Source organism: Hyla sarda, chromosome 1 (genome assembly GCF_029499605.1).
Source record: "Hyla sarda isolate aHylSar1 chromosome 1, aHylSar1.hap1, whole genome shotgun sequence".
Classification (NCBI taxonomy): domain Eukaryota; kingdom Metazoa; phylum Chordata; class Amphibia; order Anura; family Hylidae; genus Hyla; species Hyla sarda.
In genome coordinates this window covers 216,057,334-216,077,368 of record NC_079189.1, presented here as the reverse complement: position 1 = coordinate 216,077,368, position 20,035 = coordinate 216,057,334, and the positions used below count along the sequence as shown (strand labels likewise).

General features: G+C 41.8%; 1 protein-coding gene across 4 annotated transcripts in view; it reads left to right on the top strand.

Moving 5' to 3' along the window:
• The window catches only part of COQ2 (coenzyme Q2, polyprenyltransferase), a 39,922-nt gene extending 23,999 nt beyond the window's left edge, over positions 1–15,923 (top strand). For all 4 annotated transcript variants that reach the window (XM_056568724.1, XM_056568725.1, XM_056568726.1 and 1 more), the window contains exons 5-8: positions 2,194–2,279; positions 2,557–2,690; positions 2,850–3,038; positions 14,681–15,923. In XM_056568724.1, coding sequence (XP_056424699.1) covers positions 2,194–2,279; positions 2,557–2,690; positions 2,850–3,038; positions 14,681–14,836 — 565 coding nt within the window. In that variant the 3' untranslated portion in view covers positions 14,837–15,923. The remainder of the gene's footprint in view (positions 1–2,193; positions 2,280–2,556; positions 2,691–2,849; positions 3,039–14,680) is intronic.
• Positions 15,924–20,035: the final 4,112 nt, after the last annotated feature.

The window sequence follows — 20,035 nt, the reverse complement described above, 5'->3', positions numbered from 1 at the left end:
TTATGTTTTTGTGGGGATTTTCCCAAAATTGTGGCAAACAAGGGGCTATTTTACCGCAATTTTGGAAATCACAGTAAAAAAAAAAAAGTCTAATTTTTTTCCCCCACAATTTTGGAAAATTGCAGCTAAAATGCAGAAAAAAATGTGTAAATAATTATGTAAAAATTTTGTCATGTAAACTCAGCCTAAACTCAACAGCTCAATAAGAGACAAAGGCACCGGCACATACACCACTAACTAGTAGTATGGGCATTCACTCGGAAAAGATGCTACACTTCTTGCACTTGCCCTGGTTGCGGTGGTGCACTGTGCCAATTCACATATGAAAAGCAAAGAATGAGAACATAGCAGTAGCCAGCACTCACCATCCAGGGAACTTTATTGACGTAAACGGTGCTAATTCATAACTTCGGCGGGCAGGATGTAAGGAGCAGACCTTGCTGCCAATAGTTTTGTCCAGCCCATTTTTGGAGTTTGGTGTGACATTATGTCCAATTTGCTTTTTTTCCTCCCTTTTCTGGTTTAGTTCCAATACACACAAAGGGAATAAACATGTTTATAGCAAAACATGTGTTACTGCAATCCTTCTCTGTGAGAAATACTTTCTTGAAAAAATTCAAGGGTGCCAACATTTACGGGCATGACTGTATATACCCGAAAAACTTTAAGGAACACCCTGATATTCCTTACTGATCCCTGTACTTTTTTCACTTTCTCCAGAAACAGCACCACTCTTCATGGGCTGTAGATGATATTGCAGCCTAACTCCAATCATAACAATGTAATACTAGGCATGTCCCTAGCAGACCCTACTTACTTAAAGCGCAACTGTGACGAAGAATATGCTTGTGAAGCTGCACACACCATGCACTAGAACTTCACATACATATTCTAGACATACCTTTAGAGGTCTGTTGGGCTGCTTTATTCTTACAGAATGCAGCTTCATAATCCATCATAGAGTCATTTTAACAGTCGGGGAGGCGGAGCCTGGTGTCCGCTATGCTCCGGGCTGCACTGCCTCTTTTTGCCTAAATTGTGCAGTTGACTGACAGGCAGGGCTCGCCTGTTTATGGCGGCCCTATGTTGCTCCGCTGTGCATGAGCCCTGCCTGTCAATCAACTGCGCAACGTAGGCAAAAAGAGGCGGTGCGGCCTGGAGCAGAATGGACTCTGCCCCGACTATCTGCCTGACTCCCGAACCTCTAAATGTATGTCTTGTCTAGAATATGCTTGTGAAGCCCTAGTGCATAGTGAGGGAGACTTACCAAAACCTGTGCAGAGGCAAAGTTGCCCATAGCAACCAATCAGGTGGCTTCTGTTATCTTTCAGAGGCCTTGTTAAGAATGTAAGAAGTAAAATGGTTGTTATGGGCAACTTTGCCTCTGCACAGGTTTTGAAAATCCCCCCCAAGTGTGTGCAGCTTCACAAGCATAATCTTTGTGAAACATGTTGCGCTTTAATGCCTTTAAAGGGGGATTTCCATCTTACTTAAAGGAGTAGTATTGTAAAAATGTTCTTCATCCTATTGTGCCCAGGCTGCAAAAAACAAACAAAAACAAAACAAACATTAACTCACCTTCCTCCATTCCCCAGTTGCGCCACTATAGCTCTTCGGTCCTCCGGTCTGGTCTTCTTCCATGTGCACAGATCGTGACTGCAGTCAGGCGGGGCCCAGGCTCCTTACATGACACTGTGCTCAGCCTATCACCGGCCGAGTCAGGACATCGCTGCAGCTGGCGATACGCTGAGTGCAGTTTGACGATCTGCGCACATGGAAGCGGGAAGAAGACCGGCCTGGAGGACTGAAGAGCTATAGCTATAATGGGCGAATTTTAGTTTTTGGGGGTTTTTCTGCAGCCCGGACACAATGGGATGAAGATAATTTTCACTATACTATTCCTTTAATGGTTTCCCAGCCCCCTCTGACCCGTTTGAAGTGTCTGGAAAACTTCCAAAGTGGGTGAGTTATGCAACTTGTATAACTTCCATTGACGTAATTTGGTGTGATGTAAATAGCATAGCTTGCGCTGCCATGCCATTTACGCAACTCCCATTAACGTCTATAGGAGTTTCGCAGATAGGGTAGCTCACCCGATTGAATCATGATATTTACTGAATTACGATGTATAGTAGATGGTAAGCACTGCTCGGTCTGTACTTTATTAAATTTACCTTGTAACATTGTCTTTAGTATTGCTCTAGGAGCTGCTTCTTTGTCGCTGGTACTCACCTATCCATTAATGAAGAGGATAACTTACTGGCCCCAGTTCGTATTAGGTAACTTACAATTATGTGTAGTAGACAGTCAGTCACCATCCAAATTTACTGCAAATTAATATGCCAAAGCCGAGATCCCAGTGATGTCTTTTTTTTGTATTTAGGAAAAAAACAAAACATTTTTATTATGTTGTTTTTATTTTTTTAATCTCAGAGAAGCCCTTTTATAGCAATTGTCTGTCCTGTCTGCCCACATCATAGAGAAGGTGTTTTATGAAAATCTGGAATACTGAAAAAGCTTATATTTAATATATGAATCTTTACTTTTACCACACAGGATTGACATTTAACTGGGGAGCATTGTTAGGGTGGTCTGCTATTAAAGGATCCTGTGATTGGTCAGTCTGCCTCCCTTTGTATATCTCTGGAGTCATGTGGACATTAATATATGATACCATCTATGCTCATCAGGTAATCTCACAGTGATCTCTGGTATCGTAGTCTTTGATGGTTTATTTGTAGGATGTTTTTGTCATATTTTTTTGAGGAAGGTGTTATATAAACTATGTGAAGCCATTTGTTTTTCTTGCTGTTGTACCGAACCACTAGCTTGTTTTTCTATATCTTTAGGACAAAGCAGATGATGTGTTGGTTGGAGTAAAGTCGACAGCGCTACGCTTTAATGAGCAGACCAAGCCTTGGCTGAGCAGCTTCAGTGTTGCCATGCTTACAGGACTGACATTGACGGGAATCAGCTGTGACCAGACTCTGCCCTATTATGTTGCTGTTGCCCTCATTGGGGGGCACCTAGTCCACCAGGTATCCATTTTCAGTTATAAGTATGTTCATTTCAGTGTGAAGGTTGATACAATCGAGATTAAAGGGAACCAATAATCAGATTTTACCATTTACCAAATTTTCTAGAAAATGAAGTATTTCTCACAGAAAAGGATTGCAGTAACACATGTTTTGATATACACATGTTTACTCCCTTTGTGTGTTTAGGAACTAAACCAAAAAACGGAAGGTAAAAAAGCTAATTGGACATAATGTCACACCAAACTCCAAAAATGGGCTGGACAAAATTATTGGCACCCTTAACTTAATATTTGGTTGCACACCCTTTGGAAAAAGTGACCGAAATCAGTGACTTCCTATAACCATCAATAAGCTTCTTACACCTCTCAGCCGGAATGTTGGACCACTCTTCCTTTGCAAACTGCTCCAGGTCTCTCTTATTGGAAGGCGCCTTTTCCCAACAGCAATTTTAAGATCTCTCCACAGGTGTTCATTGGGATTTAGATCTGGACTCATTGCTGCCACTTCAGAACTCTCCAGCGCTTTGATGCCATCCATTTCTGGCTGCTTTTTGATGTATGTTTGGGGTCATTGTCTTGCTGGTAGACCCAAGATTTCGGACGCAAACCCAGCTTTTTGACACTGGGCTGTACAGTGCGACCCAAAATCCGTTGGTAATCCTCAGATTTCATGATGCCTTGCGCACATTCAAGGCACTGAGTGCCAGAGGCAGCAAAACAACCCCAAAACATAATTGAACCTCCACCATATTTCAGTGTAGGTACTGTGTTCTTTTCTTTGTAGGCCTCATTCCATTTTTGGTAAACAGTAGAATGATGTGATTTACCAAAAAGCTCTATCTTGGTCTCATCTGTCCACAAGACGTTTTCCCAGAAGGATTTTGGCTTACTCAAGTTCATTTTGGCAAAATGTAGTCTTGCTTTTTTATGTCTCTGTGTCAGCAGTGGGGTCCTCCTGGGTCTCCTGCCATAGCATTTAATTTCATTTAAATGTCGATGGATAGTTTGCGCTGACACTGATGCTCCCTGAGCCTGCAGGACAGCTTAAATATCTTTGGAACTTGTTTGGGGCTGCTTATCCACCATCTGGACTATCCTGCATTGACATCTTTCATCAATTTCTCTCTTCTGTCCTTGCCCAGGGAGATTAGCTACAGTGCCATGAGTTGCAAACTTCTTGATAATGTTGTGCAATGTGGACAAAGGCAAATCTAGATCTCTGGAGATGGACTTGTAATCTTAAGATTGTTGATATTTTTCCACAATTTTGATTCTCACGTCCTCAGACAGTTCTCTTCTCCTCTTTCTGTTGTCTTTGCTTAGTGTGGCACACACAGACACACGATGCAAAGACTAAGTGTACTTCTCTCCTTTTTATCTGCTTTCAGGGGTGATTTTCACATTGCCCACACCTGTTACTTGCCCCAGGTGAGTTTAAAGGAGCATCGCATGCTTGAAACCATCTTATTTTTCCACAAATTTGAAAGGGTGGAAATAATTTTGTCCAGCCCATTTTTGGAGTTTGGTGTGACATTATGTCCAATTTACTTTTTTTTTTCCCCTCCCTTTCTTGGTTTAGTTCCAATACACAAAAAGGGAAAAACATGTGTATAGCAAAACATGTGTTAGTGCAATCCTTTTCTGTGAGAAATACTTAATTTTCTAGAAAAATTTCAGGGGTGCCACCATTTACGGCCATGACTGTATAATGCTTGGCACATTATATATGGTGGTAGCAAGAGACAAAGTGCCAGCACTGTAATGTATGTAGATGGTCTTGTAAATGGTGAAGGTTGCTGTATGGCAAATAGACGAGTGGTGTTGCAGTGTCGGGGGTGCGCTTACATGGAAAGAAATGCCACCCCACACCATTACTGACCCACCGCCAAACCAGTCATGCTGGAGGATGTTGTAAGCAGCAGAACATTTTCCATGGTGTTTCCAGACTCTGTCTCATCTGTCACATGTGCTCAGTGTGAACCTGCTTTCATCTGTGAAGAGCACAGGGCACCAGTGGCGAATTTGCCAATCTTGGTGTTCTCTGGCAAATGACAAACATCCTGCACGTTGTTGGTCTGTAAGCACAACCCCCACCTATGGACGTTGGGCCCTGATTACACCGTCATGGAGTCTGTTTCTGACCGTTTGAGTGGACACATGCACATTTGTGGCCTGCTGGAGGTCATTTTGCAGGGCTCCGGCAGTGCTCCTCCTTGCACAAAGGCAGAGGTAGCGGTCCTGTGCTGGGTTGTTGCCCTCCTACGGCCTCCTCCACGTCTCCTGATGTACTGCCCTGTCTCCTGGTAGCACCTCTATTCTCTGGACACTACGCTGACTGACACGGCAAACCTTCTTGCCACAGCTTGCATTGATGTGCCATCCTGAATGAGCTGCACTACCTGATCCACTTGTGTGGGTTGTAGACTCCGTCTCATGCTACCACCAGAGTGAAAGCACTGCCAGCATTCAAAAGTGACCAAAACATCAGCCAGGAAGCATAGGAACTGAGAAGTGGTCTGTGGTCACCACCTGCAGAACCACTCCTTGCTAATTGCCTATAATTTCCACCTGTTGTCTGTTCCATTTGCACAACAGCATGTGAAATTGATTGTCAATCAGTGTTGCTTCCTGAGTGGACAGTGTGATTTCACAAAAGTGTGATTGACTTGGAGTTGTGTTTTTTAAGTGTTCCCTTTATTTTTTTCAGCAGTGTATGTCTTATATGCCTTGTGCAATATTTACTATGCATGTCTGAGACTCTTGTGAACATGTTTTTCTGCTGTGTGTGCTGGCTTTAGGTGCACCAAAGATTGTGCCAAATTCTGCCACACATTTAACCCCTTCAGGACCAAGCCCATTTTGGCCTTAAGGACCAGAGCGTTTTTTGCACATCTGACCACTGTCACTTTAAACATTAATAACTCTGGAATGCTTTTAGTTATCATTCTGATTCCGAGATTGTTTTTTCGTGACATATTCTACTTTAACATGGTAGTAAATTTTTGTGGTAACTTGCATCCTTTCCTTGTGAAAAATCCTAAAATTTGATGAAAAATTTGAAAATTTTGCATTTTTCTAACTTTGAAGCTCTCTGCTTGTAAGGAAAATGTATATTACAAATAAAAAAAATTTTTATTCACATATACAATATGTCTACTTTATGTTTGCATCATAAAAGTGACGAGTTTTTACTTTTGGAAGACACCAGAGGGCTTCAAAGTTCAGCAGCAATTTTCCAATTTTTCACAAAATTTTCAAACTCACTATTTTTCAGGGACCAGTTCAGGTTTGAAGTGGATTTGAAGGGTCTTCTCATTAGAAATACCCCACAAAAGACCCCATTATAAAAACTGCACCCCCCAAAGTATTCAAAATGACATTCAGTCATCATTTTAACCCTTTAGGTGTTTCACAGGAATAGAAGCAAAGTGAAGGAGAAAATTCACAATCTTCATTTTTTACACTCGCATGTTCTTGTAGACCCAATTTTTACAAGGGGTAAAAGGAGAAAATGTATACTTATATTTGTAGCCCAATTTCTCTCGAGTAAACACATACCTCATATGTCTATGTAAAGTGTTCGGCGGGCGCAGTAGAGGGCTCAGAAGGGAAAGAGCGACAAGGGGATTTTGGAGAGTACGTTTTTCTGAAATGGTTTTTGGGGGCATGTTGCATTTAGGAAGCCCTTATGGTGCCAGAACAGCAAAAAACCCTCACATGGCATACCATTTTGGAAACTAGACCCCTTGAGGTACGTAACAAGGAATAAAGTGAGCCTTAATACCCCACAGGTGTTTCACGACTTTTGCATATGTAAAAAAAAAATATTTTTTTTTCACTAAAATGTGTGTTTCCCCCCAAATTTCACATTTTTCCAAGGGTTAATAGCAGGAAATACCCCCCAATATTTGTAACCCCTTCTCTTCTGAGTATGGAGGTACCCCATAAGTTGACCTGAAGTGCACTATGGGTGAACTACAATGCTCAGAAGAGAAGGAGTCATATTTGGCTTTTTGAGAGCAAATTTTGCTCGGGGGGCATGTCGCATTTAGGAAGCCCCTATGGTGCCAGAACAGCAAAAAATACCCACATGGCATACCATTTTGGAAACTAGACCCCTTGAGGAATGTAATAAGGAATAAAGTGAGCCTTATTACCCCACAGGTGTTTCATGACTTTTGCATATGTAAAAAAAAAAAAAAAAATTTCCACTAAAATGTGTGTTTCCCCCCTAATTTCACCTTTTTGCAAGGGTTAATAGCAGAAAATACTCCCCAAAATTTGTAACCCCATCTCTTCTGAGTATGTAGGTACCCCATAAGTTGACCTGAAGTGCACTATGGGCGAACTACAATGCTCAGAAGAGAAGGAGTCATATTTGGCTTTTTGAGAGCAAATTTTGCTCGGGGAGCATGTCGCATTTAGGAAGCCCCTAAGGTGCCAGAACAGCAAAAAAAAAAACACACATGGCATACCATTTTGGAAACTAGACCCCTTGAGGAACGTAACAAGGGGTACAGTGAGCATTTACCCCCCACTGGTGTCTGACAGATCTTTGGAACAGTGGGCTGTACAAGTTTTCATTTTCATGGACCACTGTTCCAAAGATCCGTCAGACACCTGTGGGGTGTAAATTCTCACTGCACCCCTCATTACATTCCGTGAGGGGTGTCGTTTCCGAAATGGGGTCACATGTGGGGTTTTGTTTTTTTTGCGTTTGTCAAAACCGCTGTAACAATCAGCCACCCCTGTGCAAATCACCTCAAATGTACATGGTGCACTCTCCCTTCTGGGCCTTGTTGTGCGCCCCCAGAGCACTTTGCGCTCACATATGGGGTATCTCTGTAGTCGGGAGAAATTGCGTTACAAATTTTGGGGGACTTTTTTCCCTTTTACCTCTTGTGAAAATTTAAAGTATAGGGCAACATCAGCATGTTAGTGTAAAAAATAAAAAATGTTTACACTAACATTCTGGTGTAGACCCCAACATTTCCTTTTCATGAAGGGTTAAAGAAGAAAAAGCCCCCCACACCTTGTAACGCAATTTCTCCCGATTACAGCGATACCCCATATGTCGCCCTAAACTGTTGCCCTGAAATACGACAGGGCTCCAAAGTGAGAGCGCCATGTGCATTTGAGGCCTAAATTAGGGATTTGCATAGGGGTGGACATAGGGGTATTCTACGCCAGTGATTCCCAAACAGGGTGCCTCCAGCTGTTGCAAAACTCCCAGCATGCCTGGACAGTCAACGGCTGTCCGACAATACTGGGAGTTGTTGTTTTTCAACAGCTGGAGGCTCTGCTTTGGAAACAGTGGTGTACCGGACGTTCTTATTGGGGGAGGGGGGCTGTGTAAGGGTATGTGTATATGTAGTGTTTTTAACTTTTTATTTTATTTTGTGTTAGTGTAGTGTAGTGTTTTTAGGGTACAGTCACATGGGCGGGGGATTACAGCGAGTTTCCCAGCGCAAAATTTGCTGCATCTCAAGATGCGAGAAACTCACTGTAAAAGCCTCGCCCATGTGAATGTACCCTGTACATTCACGGGGGTGGCGGGGCGGGGGGGGGGCTTGCATCAGCTGTTGCAAAACCACAACTCCCAGCATGCATGGTCTGTTAGTGCATGCTGGGAGTCATAGTTTTGCAACAGCTGGAGGCACACAGGTTAGGAAACACTGAGTTAGAAACAGACAATGTTTCCCAACCAGTGTGTCTCCAGTTGTTGCAAAACTACAACTCCCAGCATGCCCAGACAGCTGAAGGGCATGCTGGGAGTTGTAGTACGGCAACATCTGAAGGGCCAGATGTTGCTGAACTAAAACTCCCAGCATGCCTGGACAGTCAGTGCATACTGGGAGTTGTAGTTTTGCAACAGCTGGAAGAGCACAGATTGGAGACCATTATACAATGGTCTCCAAACTGGGGCCCTCCAGATGTTGCAAAACTACAACTCCCAGCATGCATGGTCTTTAGTGCATGCTGGGAGTTATAGTTTTGCAACAGCTGGAGGCACACAGGTTAGGAAACACTGAGTTAGAAACAATGTTTCCCAACCTGTGTGTCTCCAGCTGTTGCAAAACTACAACTCCCAGCATGCCCAGACAGCTGAAGGGTATGCTGGGAGTTGTAGTTCGGCAACATCTGAAGGGCCAGATGTTGCTTAACTAAAACTCCCAGCATGCCTGGAAAGTCAGTGCATGCTGGGAGTTGTAGTTTTGCAACAGCTGGAAGAGCACAGATTGGAGACCATTATACAATGGTCTCCAAACTGAGGCCCTCCAGATGTTGCAAAACTACAACTCCCAGCATGCCCAGACAGCCAAAGGCTGTCTAGGCATGCTGGGAGTTGTAGTTTTCAGACTCCTAGAAGCAGCAGTGAAGATCTTCACTGCTGCTTCTGAGGACCATATACTCACCCGTCGCTGCTCGTCCACGTGGCCGGTCCCGCGCTGCTCCTCGGTCCCGCCGCTGGATCAGGTAAGTCCGCCGGTCCCCACGTGTTCCCCCCGAATGCCGCAGGTCCCCGCGAGCCCCTGCAGCCTTCGTCCCCCGTTCTGCCCGACTTCCAGGGGCGGGCAGTGCGGGGGATCTGAACTTTCACCCCAGATCACTGTGATTGGTCCACAGGGACCAATCACAGTGATCGCTGACCAGGACCATCAATTGATGGTCCTGGGGGTGAAGCAGAAGTTGTCCCCTGCTGGAAACAGCGGGACTTCTGCCAGTTAACCCGTGCGATGCTGCGCATCGCCGGGTTAACTGCATGTCATTTATAAACGCCGGGATGCGCGAACGCACTGCACAACCCGGCGTTTATATATGACATTCTGCGGGAAGGGGTTAAGCCATCTGATAGTTGGTCTAAATTTTTAACAAGACAGTCTTCAGAGGGACAAGATTTATCAAACAGCCTGATAAAATGCACCAGAATCATCACAGTGTAAGTCTTTTCATTAACCCATTAAGGACATTAGGTTTGTTTTTATTTTTGCACTTTCGATTTTTATCTCCTGACCTTTTAATAGCCATAACACTTTAAAATGTCCACCTATAGACTCATATGAGGACATGTTTTTGTGCCACCAATTGTACTTTAATAACATCACTCATTGTACCGCAATATCTACAGTGAAATAAAAAACAATTATTTGTAAAACAAAATTGAAAAAAAACATTTTGCAACTTTTGGGGGCTTCCGTTTCTACGCAGTGCATTTTTTGGTAAAAAAAAAAAATAACACATTATCCTATTTTACTTAATGACACATTATCTTTATTTTGTAGGTCCATACGATTACAAGAATATCCAATTTATAAAGTTTTTTTTTATTTCACTACTTTTTATACAAAGTGTTTTTTTTTTGTTTTTTTTAAAGTGGTATGCTTAAAATTTTTATTTTCTGACCCCTATAACACTGGCCCCAATTTATATAGGTTTTATTTTACTACTTTATAAAAATTATAACCACATGCACCAAAATTAGTATGTTTAATATTTTCATTTTCTGACCCCTAACACTTTTTATTTTTATGGGGGCTCATTTTTTGTGACTTGGTCTGTAGTTTTTATCGGTACCATTTTTGTTTTGATGGGACTTTTTGATAGTTTTTTTTTATGATATAACAGCATGTGAGCACCAAAAATACACAATTTGGGACTTTGATATTTTTCTACCTGTACGTCATCGACCGTGCGGTTTAGCTAACCTTATATTTTAATAGTTCGGACATTTACGCACGTGGCGATACAACAAATGATTATTTTTATTTTATATTTCATAATTTTATTTAAAAAAATAGGAAAAGGGGGGATTCAAACTTTTATTAATTCACTTTTATTAACTTTTTTTTTTTTTTTTTGTCCCCATAGGGGGCTATAACATGCAATCTTTTGATTGCATATACTGTTCAATTGATCAGTGTTATCAGTGCTCTGCTGCTCCAGCTTGCATATGAGGCTTGGAGCAGCTGATCACCGATCGGACGGCGATGAGGCAGGTAAGGGCCCTCCAGTCGTCATCTCAGCTGATCGGGACAGGTCCCGTTCAGCTCTGCTGAGCTGCTAAGATACTTTTACTTTCGGTTTGGACACCGTGATCAACTTTGATTGCAGCATCTAAAGGGTTAATGCCGGGTATCGGCCCAATCAGCGGTGCCCAGTATTAACCCTGGGTCCTGGCTGCTAATAGCATTCGGAACCCACAGGGTTTGAAGCGTGCTCAGCTTGTGAGCACGCTTCAAACCTCGCTAACAGGCCCAGGGCACACAGGTACGCCCTTGGTCCTTAACCTCTTAAGGACGCAGTGTGTAACTGTACACCCCTGCGCCCAGTCATGGTCTGTAACGCGGGGTCACGCATGGCGGCTAATGAAAGCCGGGACCTTTTAGAAGTTCAAAGTTGATGGCCACGTCTAAAGTAACAAAAATACACTCCCGGCAGCTCAGTCGGGCTGATCGGGACCATCGCGGTGAAATCGCAATGTCCCGATCATCTAGGATGCAGCAGAAGGGTGTCTTACCTGCCTCCGATCAGCGATTGATTGCTCCAAGCCTGAAATCCCGGCTTAAGCAATTGGCCGCCGATAACACTGATCATTGCTGTGTGTAGCAAATCAGTGTGTGAATTGCTATAGGCACTAGAGGAGGCTATAACACTGCAAAAAAAAAGTGTGGAAAAAAAAGTTTTTATCAACTGGTGCCAGAAAGTTAAATAGATTTGTAAATGACTTCTATTAAAAAATCTTAATCCTTCCAGTACTTATTAGCTGCTGAATACTACAGAGGAAATTATTTTCTTTTTAGAACACAGCTCTCTGCTGACATCATGACCACAGTGCTATTTGCTGACACCTCTGTCCATTTTAAGAACTGTCCAGAGTAGGAGAAAATCCCCATAGAAAACATATGCTGCTCTAGACAGTTCCTAAAATGGACAGAGGTGTCAGCAGAGTAATTTACACATCTGTTTAACTTTCTGGCACCAGTTGATAAAAAAAAAAAGTTTTCCACCTGAGTACCCCTTTAATAAAGACCATTTAACCCCTTCCCTAATAAAAGTTAGAATCACCCCCCTTTTCCCATAAAAAAATAAATAAAAGTAAATAAAAATAAACATATGTGGTATCGCCGCATGCGGAAATGTCTGAACTATAAAAATATATCGCTGATTAAACCGCATGGTCAATGGCGTACGCGCAAAAAAAATCAAAAGCGCAAAATAGCGTATTTTTGGTCACTTTTTATATGATGAAAATTTTTTTTATAAAAAGCTATCAAAAAAGTCTGATCAATAAAAAAAATTGTACCGCTATAAACATTAGATCACGGCGCAAAAAATGAGCCCTCAAACTGCCCCGTATATGTAAAAATAAAAAAGTTATAGGGGTCAGAAGATGACAATTTTAAACTTATTCATTTTCGTGCATGTAGTTATGATTTTTTTCCAGAAGTCCGACAAAATCAAACCTATATAAGTAGGGTATCATTTTAATCGTATGGACCTACAGAATAAAGATAAGGTGTCATTTTTACTGAAACGTTCAGTGAGTAGAAACGGAGGCCCCCAAAAGTTACAAAATAAAAAAAAATTCTTAAGGGGTTAAGTACTGGGAAGCAAGGGCGTACCTGTACGCCCTTGGTCCCCAACAAGTTAAAGTGGACCTGTTAGCAAGTAAGCTTGAGTGTAGATGGCAAGCACATGTCAAGATCAGGCTAGTCTTCTAGATTCTGGGCCAAGATATATACACTTTTTTTTGTTAATATGTAAATATGACCCAGGTACATTCACAGCACAGCAATGCCCCAAGTTAGCCAGCCCATCACCTCTTATTTACCACCCACCCCCTGTGGTTGACAGCTACTAGGCTTATTAACCCCATAATGTTTTTTTTAGTTTAGTGGATTTTTTATAAGCAATCATTCAGTTGCTTACCAAGATTAATACAATAAATATACACTGCATTGATTTGTTTAATTGGAAATCTACTAGTACACTAAACCTACAAAACCATGCCCTCAATAAATGCTGTAAACACTTCAGTTGTGTATAATCATACATTTTCCTATTTAACTACATTTTTATTCCTCAATACTATCCCATGAAAATAAGTGAGGTTTTGTTAAAAACAATGATGGGGGAGCACTAGGAAAAATTGCAACATTGAGTGTTAAAGGGGTATTCCGGGCAAAAAAATTGTATCCCCTATCTAAGGATAGGGGATAAGATGTCTGAACGTGGGGGGCCCGCTGCTGGGACCCCCCGTGATCACCCTGCAGCACTCACGCCACGCTCCCTCCATCCACGCCCCCTCCATTCATGCCATCACATCCCCTCCCATAGACATGAATGGAGGGGGCATGGCATTACGTCACGTCCCCAGTCCCGAAAACCTGGAGGTTTCTGAAACTAGAGACGCAGCTCCGCATAGAATGCGGGTGCTGCAGGGAGATCGCAAGGGGTCCCAGCAGCTGCCCCCCTGCGATCAGACATCTTATCCCTTATCCTTTGGATAGGGGATAAGATGTTTTTTCCCAGAATACCCCTTTAAATGCAAGATGTAAAATAGGTGACCAGAAATATATGGATTGCGCTATGTCAATAAGTAATTAAATAAATGTATATCCTCACAAAAAATATATATACACCTACAATATAATATTGGAGTTACTGGTAAACCATTATAAAGTGCCTGTGCCAACAGAAAGTGCATTTAGTAAAATACCTGTAATTGCATTATACTTCAACACCACTATAGGTGGACAACTATATACCCAAAGGTATTTGTGGTTAAACATGATCACCACAGCGTTATCTTGTGTTCCCCCCACCTCACCCTCCAACACTGGAAAAAGCAGAGTGAAACAACTTGTTGAAGAGAGATGTGGGGGAACACAGGGTAACGCTGGGGTGTTTCAGCCAAACATAGTGCTTCTCCCTGTGCCGATATACCACACAGGAACATATCCTAAATATGTGTGTGCACAATTTCTGTGGGTATATTTTGAAATGTTCAACTATATGAAGTGTGTTATGTGAGTGTTCCCAGGCACCGAGCAGTCAGATGAAGGAGCAGTCATTTTCTGGATCACCAGGAAAGAAATTATAAAATGTATTTGCCAATATTCTGTTATCTAAATCCTTGATGTGTCTTTTAGTCAGATGCACCTTATAGTTCATAAATATACTTTTTCAGGCAGAATGTGAAACAGGAATGTATCTATAGGGCATGTCTAGAATACAGTTAACTTGTCTTATGGTATCTTGACAAAACTGGTGACAGATTTCCTTTAACTGTGGCAAGAACTCAAGTATGAAACCTTTTTGCTAACATTAATTCTCATGGCCAACATTGGGCTAGGTTCACATGTGCATCTAAGGCTCTTTTCCAGTTGTGCCTTGCAGAATAACCATCAAAAAAAAAATCTGTATGCAGTATTTTTGGTCCAGTTATAAACCTGTGAAATGTCAGGCCCCATCATAGTCAATGGTGTCTGTAATGCCGCAGACTGTCTACCTCTGCTTTCTGGACCTGAATGAAATCTGGATCAGAGGCCTCTAGCTGTGTATGAAGCTGCGGTATATCATTCAGTGTATTTCATTCCATATCATGACATGTAATTCTGTTCTGGTTGCTTTATTTTCTAGATCTATACCCTGGATGTAAACAATGCAGAGGATTGCTGGAAGAAGTTTACAGCAAACCGCACAATAGGGTTCTTACTTTTCCTAGGCATTGTACTGGGCAATCTGTTGAAATCCCAAGAAACAAAAGTCAAGGATTTACAGCACCACAGCTCATAAACAAAACGGTGGTGGGTTTGGTGTCTTAAGCCTGCCCAGCGAGTTGTGTACAACACCAAGGATGTTCAATATATTATGGCACCCTTTATGCTGCAGTCAATGTGGGTTTCCCCATCTGATCTTGTTGATAAGCCTATGCCCCCCTGATGGCCTGGTTTGCTTGCCAAGCTCTCTGTATGCAGCCTGCTTCTGTTGCTAGTCCCCAACCTGTATCCACCTTAGGGTCTGATCCATCAGTCATATGTCCTGTCCCTGACCTTTTCTTGCTGCTACAGAGAATTAGCTGCTGCTATCCTACCTGTACCAGCCGACAACTGACCACCCTGCAGCTGCTGCCCAGAACATTGGACCCACTCACAGGCATCCACCAGCCTAGTTTACTGCCAGGCTCACAGAAGACCGCTTTTTCCTACTGCTACTCCATCTGCCAAAAATGAGGATGTCAAAGAAGCAGTCTGCTCCGCCCCTTTGCCAATAACCATAGCAGAGGCCTCAAGCAGTAAAGTACCAGTGCTACAACCTATAGTTCTAGCAAGACTGGAGCGTCTTTCCACCTCAGCATGGTTCAGCACAAGTGTGGCTTGCAGTTGCCTTGAGCTGCAGTAACACGGCATGGTCACTTTACAGTGTTCAGAGCTTTAGAATCGGCTATTAAAAAAGTAAAAAAAAAATACCTCTAAAACTATTTGAGGTCAAGCCAGAGGTGGGTTAGGAATATAAAATACAAAAGGTAGAAGTTCTATACTTCAACTTTTTGCTGAATCGACTAAATGGTTTTGGCTCAAAAACTGAGATCTGATCTTAGCATAAAACAAGGAAATTTTTTTTTTTTTTTTATACTCTTCCTGATGTGATCTGAAAAAGCTATTGGAATGTCTAGTTGTTGAGAAAATGTTCATATGAGTGTATTTCCCTATCATGCTTTCACAGCTAAATGCTTTCCAAAGATTACAGCACATACTGATGATAAGGGATAACACATTTAAAGACCTCTGCCTTTTGTTTTATTTGTAAGTCTCATTTGTTATTCTTTTGTAATAACACATGGCATGATTGTTTAAAGGGGTACTCCACCCCTAGACATCTTATCCCCTATCCAAAGCATAGGGGATAAGATGTCTGACCGCGAGGGTCCCGCCGCTGGGGACTCCCACAATATAGCATGCAGCACCCACCTGTTACTGCTCCGGAAGCGCTGGAGGGTCTGGCTCCCAACCACGGGGACGGAAGATCATGAAGTCACGCCCCGCCCCCTCAATGCAAGCCTATGGGAGGGGGCGTGACAGCTGTCACGCCCCCTCCCATAGACTTGCATTGAGGGGGTGGGGTGGGGCATGATGTCACATGGGGGCGGAGTCGTGACGTCACTATCTTCCGTCCCCGTGGTCTGGACCCAAACCCTTCAGCGCTTCCGGAGCAGTAACAGGTGAGTGCTGCGTGCTATATTGCGGGGGTCCCCAGCGGCGGGACCCCCGCGATCAGACATCTTATCCTCTATCCTTTGGATAGGGGATAAGATGTCTAGGGTGGAGTACCCCTTTAACAGGGACATATTGCACTTACAATTCATATAAAGAAACAGTTCTAAATTGGTCATATAATACTGATAATTTTAGATAAGTCTCACTAACAATGACAGATCCTATTTGTTTCTATGGAATTAGGAATGTTACCTACTTTTTTTTTTTTTACTGATTAGAGACAGATACTGAAACATGTTCTTTATTTTTTTATTTTGGGGTAGCCATATTGCTGGAGTTTCTGCTGTGCTAGCAACATTTAAAGATATGCTTTACAGCAACCACACGCACTATAGGAGACAATCTGGAGCTGACCCATTGACTTCTATCCAAGAGAAGCAGTATAAAAAAAAATCCCAGGGGCAGAATAAAGTATATATTTATTGGAACACATAAAGCCACATACATGATGAGTTTCTGGGTGTAAAACACCCCTTTCTCAGATGTGCAATGGCCATTCACTTCTAAGGGAGAGTATTTTAGGCATGCTCTGTAATCTGAAGGTGAAGACTGATTTCTGACCATCACCTAATGTGAATAGCTTGATCATTTTATTATTAGGCTTAGTGGTCAGACTAAAAACTGCAGGATTTCAGGAATATTTTATAATATACATAGTACAATGTAAAATTATTAAAAATATGAGCAAACATTCTAAAAGGGCCTAGAGTTTATTATTGCCAGATACTTATTGTTCTTTTAAAAATACAGTAAAATTGTTGTTTAAAATCTGAATTTGTGGATTTTTCAACTTCAAATCCACAGCGGATTCTGTGTTTGTGAGAATAAAACCTAAATGCTTTACATTTTTTGTGTATACTGCCTGAGCTTTCTATAAACACAGCATTTGGAGATGTTTCTAGGCATGTTCTGTGATCTGTGCAGAGGTCATTGTGCAGGGAGGGGAGCTCTGAAAATACTGTGAATAGCCTTACTCTGACCAGACTTCTAAAAAGTCAAGGAGGGAGATTTATCAAAAGTGGAGCAGTTGCCCATAGAAACCAGATTGCTGCTTTTGGTTAGTGTGTGAACATAGCCTTACTCACATGTTGCATCATACATATTAATGGCTATATTACCATCTGTATTCTAATGGAGGCAGTTAAGTTTGTACTTTGTATATGCCCTAACATGAGATTTCTGGGACCCCTGGACCATAACTTCACATCTAAATCAGCTTTGGCTTTCATATCCATGCCACATTTTCTGTTCTTTATAGAGAATCCAATATACTGTTCCAGATTGACAGATTTTGTAGATTGTATGTTTACCTTCACTTTGGTCTGTGAACTGTACTACCACATCACTGTATCATCCCACTTCATGTTACTGGTCTGTGTGTTGTAAGTTGCATTTGAACATTACAGTCCTGAAAATTCATAGCAGTTAGCCCAAAACACTTTAAAACAATGCACATATTTTTTAAATAAATGTTTAAGTAAAAAATTTTTTTTTTTTAGAACAATACACTAATATTAAAAGGAAATGTATCCCCGAGTTTTATTTTTTTACTGATTAGAGCCAGATACAAAAGAGTTCTTTATATTTATAATTTTGTCTGCATTAATATGGGGGCTTCCATCTTGCCTGAGCTGTTTTCTACAGCATTAACAGATACGTTCTACAGCAGGACCCATGGACATAGGCAGCAATATACTTGAAGCTGCCCAATTCACATGAATGGAAAAGGGTCTGGGCGTGCTCGGTAAACATTTGATTAGAGCTCATTCAACAGGGAGGGAGGCTGATCTGTGCTATTGTGTGTACCTCTTATCTATATACTGTATCTATTATGTGTACCTCTTATAAATATCTGTGAGAAGGAAGAATCTGCTGGGAAATGATCTCAACAGAAGAGAAAGTCACAGGTCCGTTTTAGGCCTAGTGGTCAAAATGGAAATTGCAAGATTTCAGGATTATTTTTATACATAAGTATATATAATAAAATGGAAAATTCGAAGAAAAAAAAAACTATTGAAAAAAAAAATTTGAAAATAAAAATTAGATTTAAAGGGATTCTCCACCATAAGGTGATTTTAGTACGTACCTGACAGACAGTAATGGACTTGCTTAGGAAGGATCTGCACTTGTCTTGGGGCTAAATGGCTATGTTGTGAGATTACCATAACACTGTGGCTAGCTTTTTGTGAACTGGTATTTCCTGTTTGACTTTTCTTCTTTTGCCTACAAACCCCATAATTCCATTTTCCTCCCTCCCACATTAGCCACCCCACCCATTGAAACATAAATGAGCTGCATCCTATTCAAAAGACCTGTGGTTTTCAATCAGGGTGCCTACAGCTGTTGCACTAGAGGTAGATTGACCTCTCCCACCAAGCGTTCACTCCACCCATTGAAGCAGACAGGCTCCCTGTCATCAGCTGACTAGTGAGTCAGGTCTTGGCAGCATTGCAACCTGGGAAAAAATCTGAGACAACAGTCATTTTGTATGCTGGTAAAAATAAATATTGGGGTGAAAATCACATAAGAATTGTGAGAAAACCATCACACACAGGTACAGACACTATATTATGAACTACACTAACTTTAAAGCCCCTGTAGCATAGTCAAGTAAAAAAAAAATATTCCTGGAATACCCCTTTAAACAATAAGTCATTTTCTGCTGATACATTCCTTATAAAACCCCTTAACGCAGATGTACATATTCACAACAGCACTAAATGAAAAAATGAGTGGGCGCAGGCAACTGTAATATGAATGAAGTCCACCAATTCTTCAGCCTCGATAAACAAGGCCAGTGCAGCACTGGCATTGTTTATATATCAAAGAGTAAGACAGCACTGGGGATCGACCTCTGTGCACGTGATTGCCCAGGCTGCCAACCCAGGATTAAAGTACAGCAAGTCCAAAAATCACCGCACCAGTCAGGTCTTGGATTGTGAAAAAAAGCTGGAAATCTTTATTCCCAAATAAAGTGCTTTATTTGGGAATAAAAATTTCCAGCTTTTCTCAAGATCCAAGACCTGACTGGTGCGGTGATTTTTGGGCTTTCTATATATATTGAGCAGCACCTCTGTATCTAAAATGCAGTCTGGGGTAAATATCCAAGTTGGAATGGAATAAACTACTTGGATATTTACCCCTGTGTGCTGCAGCGATCTTTCTTTGTGGATATATATATATATATCCATAGGACATAGATGCAAAACGGCAACAAGAACGGGCAACAATTGTTTCGCACAATAGTACAGTACTGACAGGGGCCAGTAGAAGCACATTGCTGTGCGAAACAATTGTTGCCCGTTCTTGTTGCCGTTTTGCATCTATGTCCTCCCTCTACCTGTTTTCTTCATTGAAATAAAGTCCTGGATTCCACTTTCAAGACATCCTGGTGTGCCGCTTGCCTTCTCTCTGTTTGTTATATATTATATATACATATACACATACCCACCCATTTCAGTGGTGCTGCAGCTGTGACGGAAACAGCTGCCACGTATGGCCAAGCACTTGCTGCAACTGTTAGGAGCAGAGAGGAGCTATGAAAGCCAATAAGGCTCTGCCTGAGGACCTATTCATATTCATGGCAGATGGAAATAAAAATATACTGTTCACGCATATTTAGTTTAGAGGGATTCATGCCTCCCCCTTTACATCTTCCTAAAGGATCATCAGGCTTCATGACCAATCTCTAGCTCTAGCAATTGCATTGTGCCTGGGT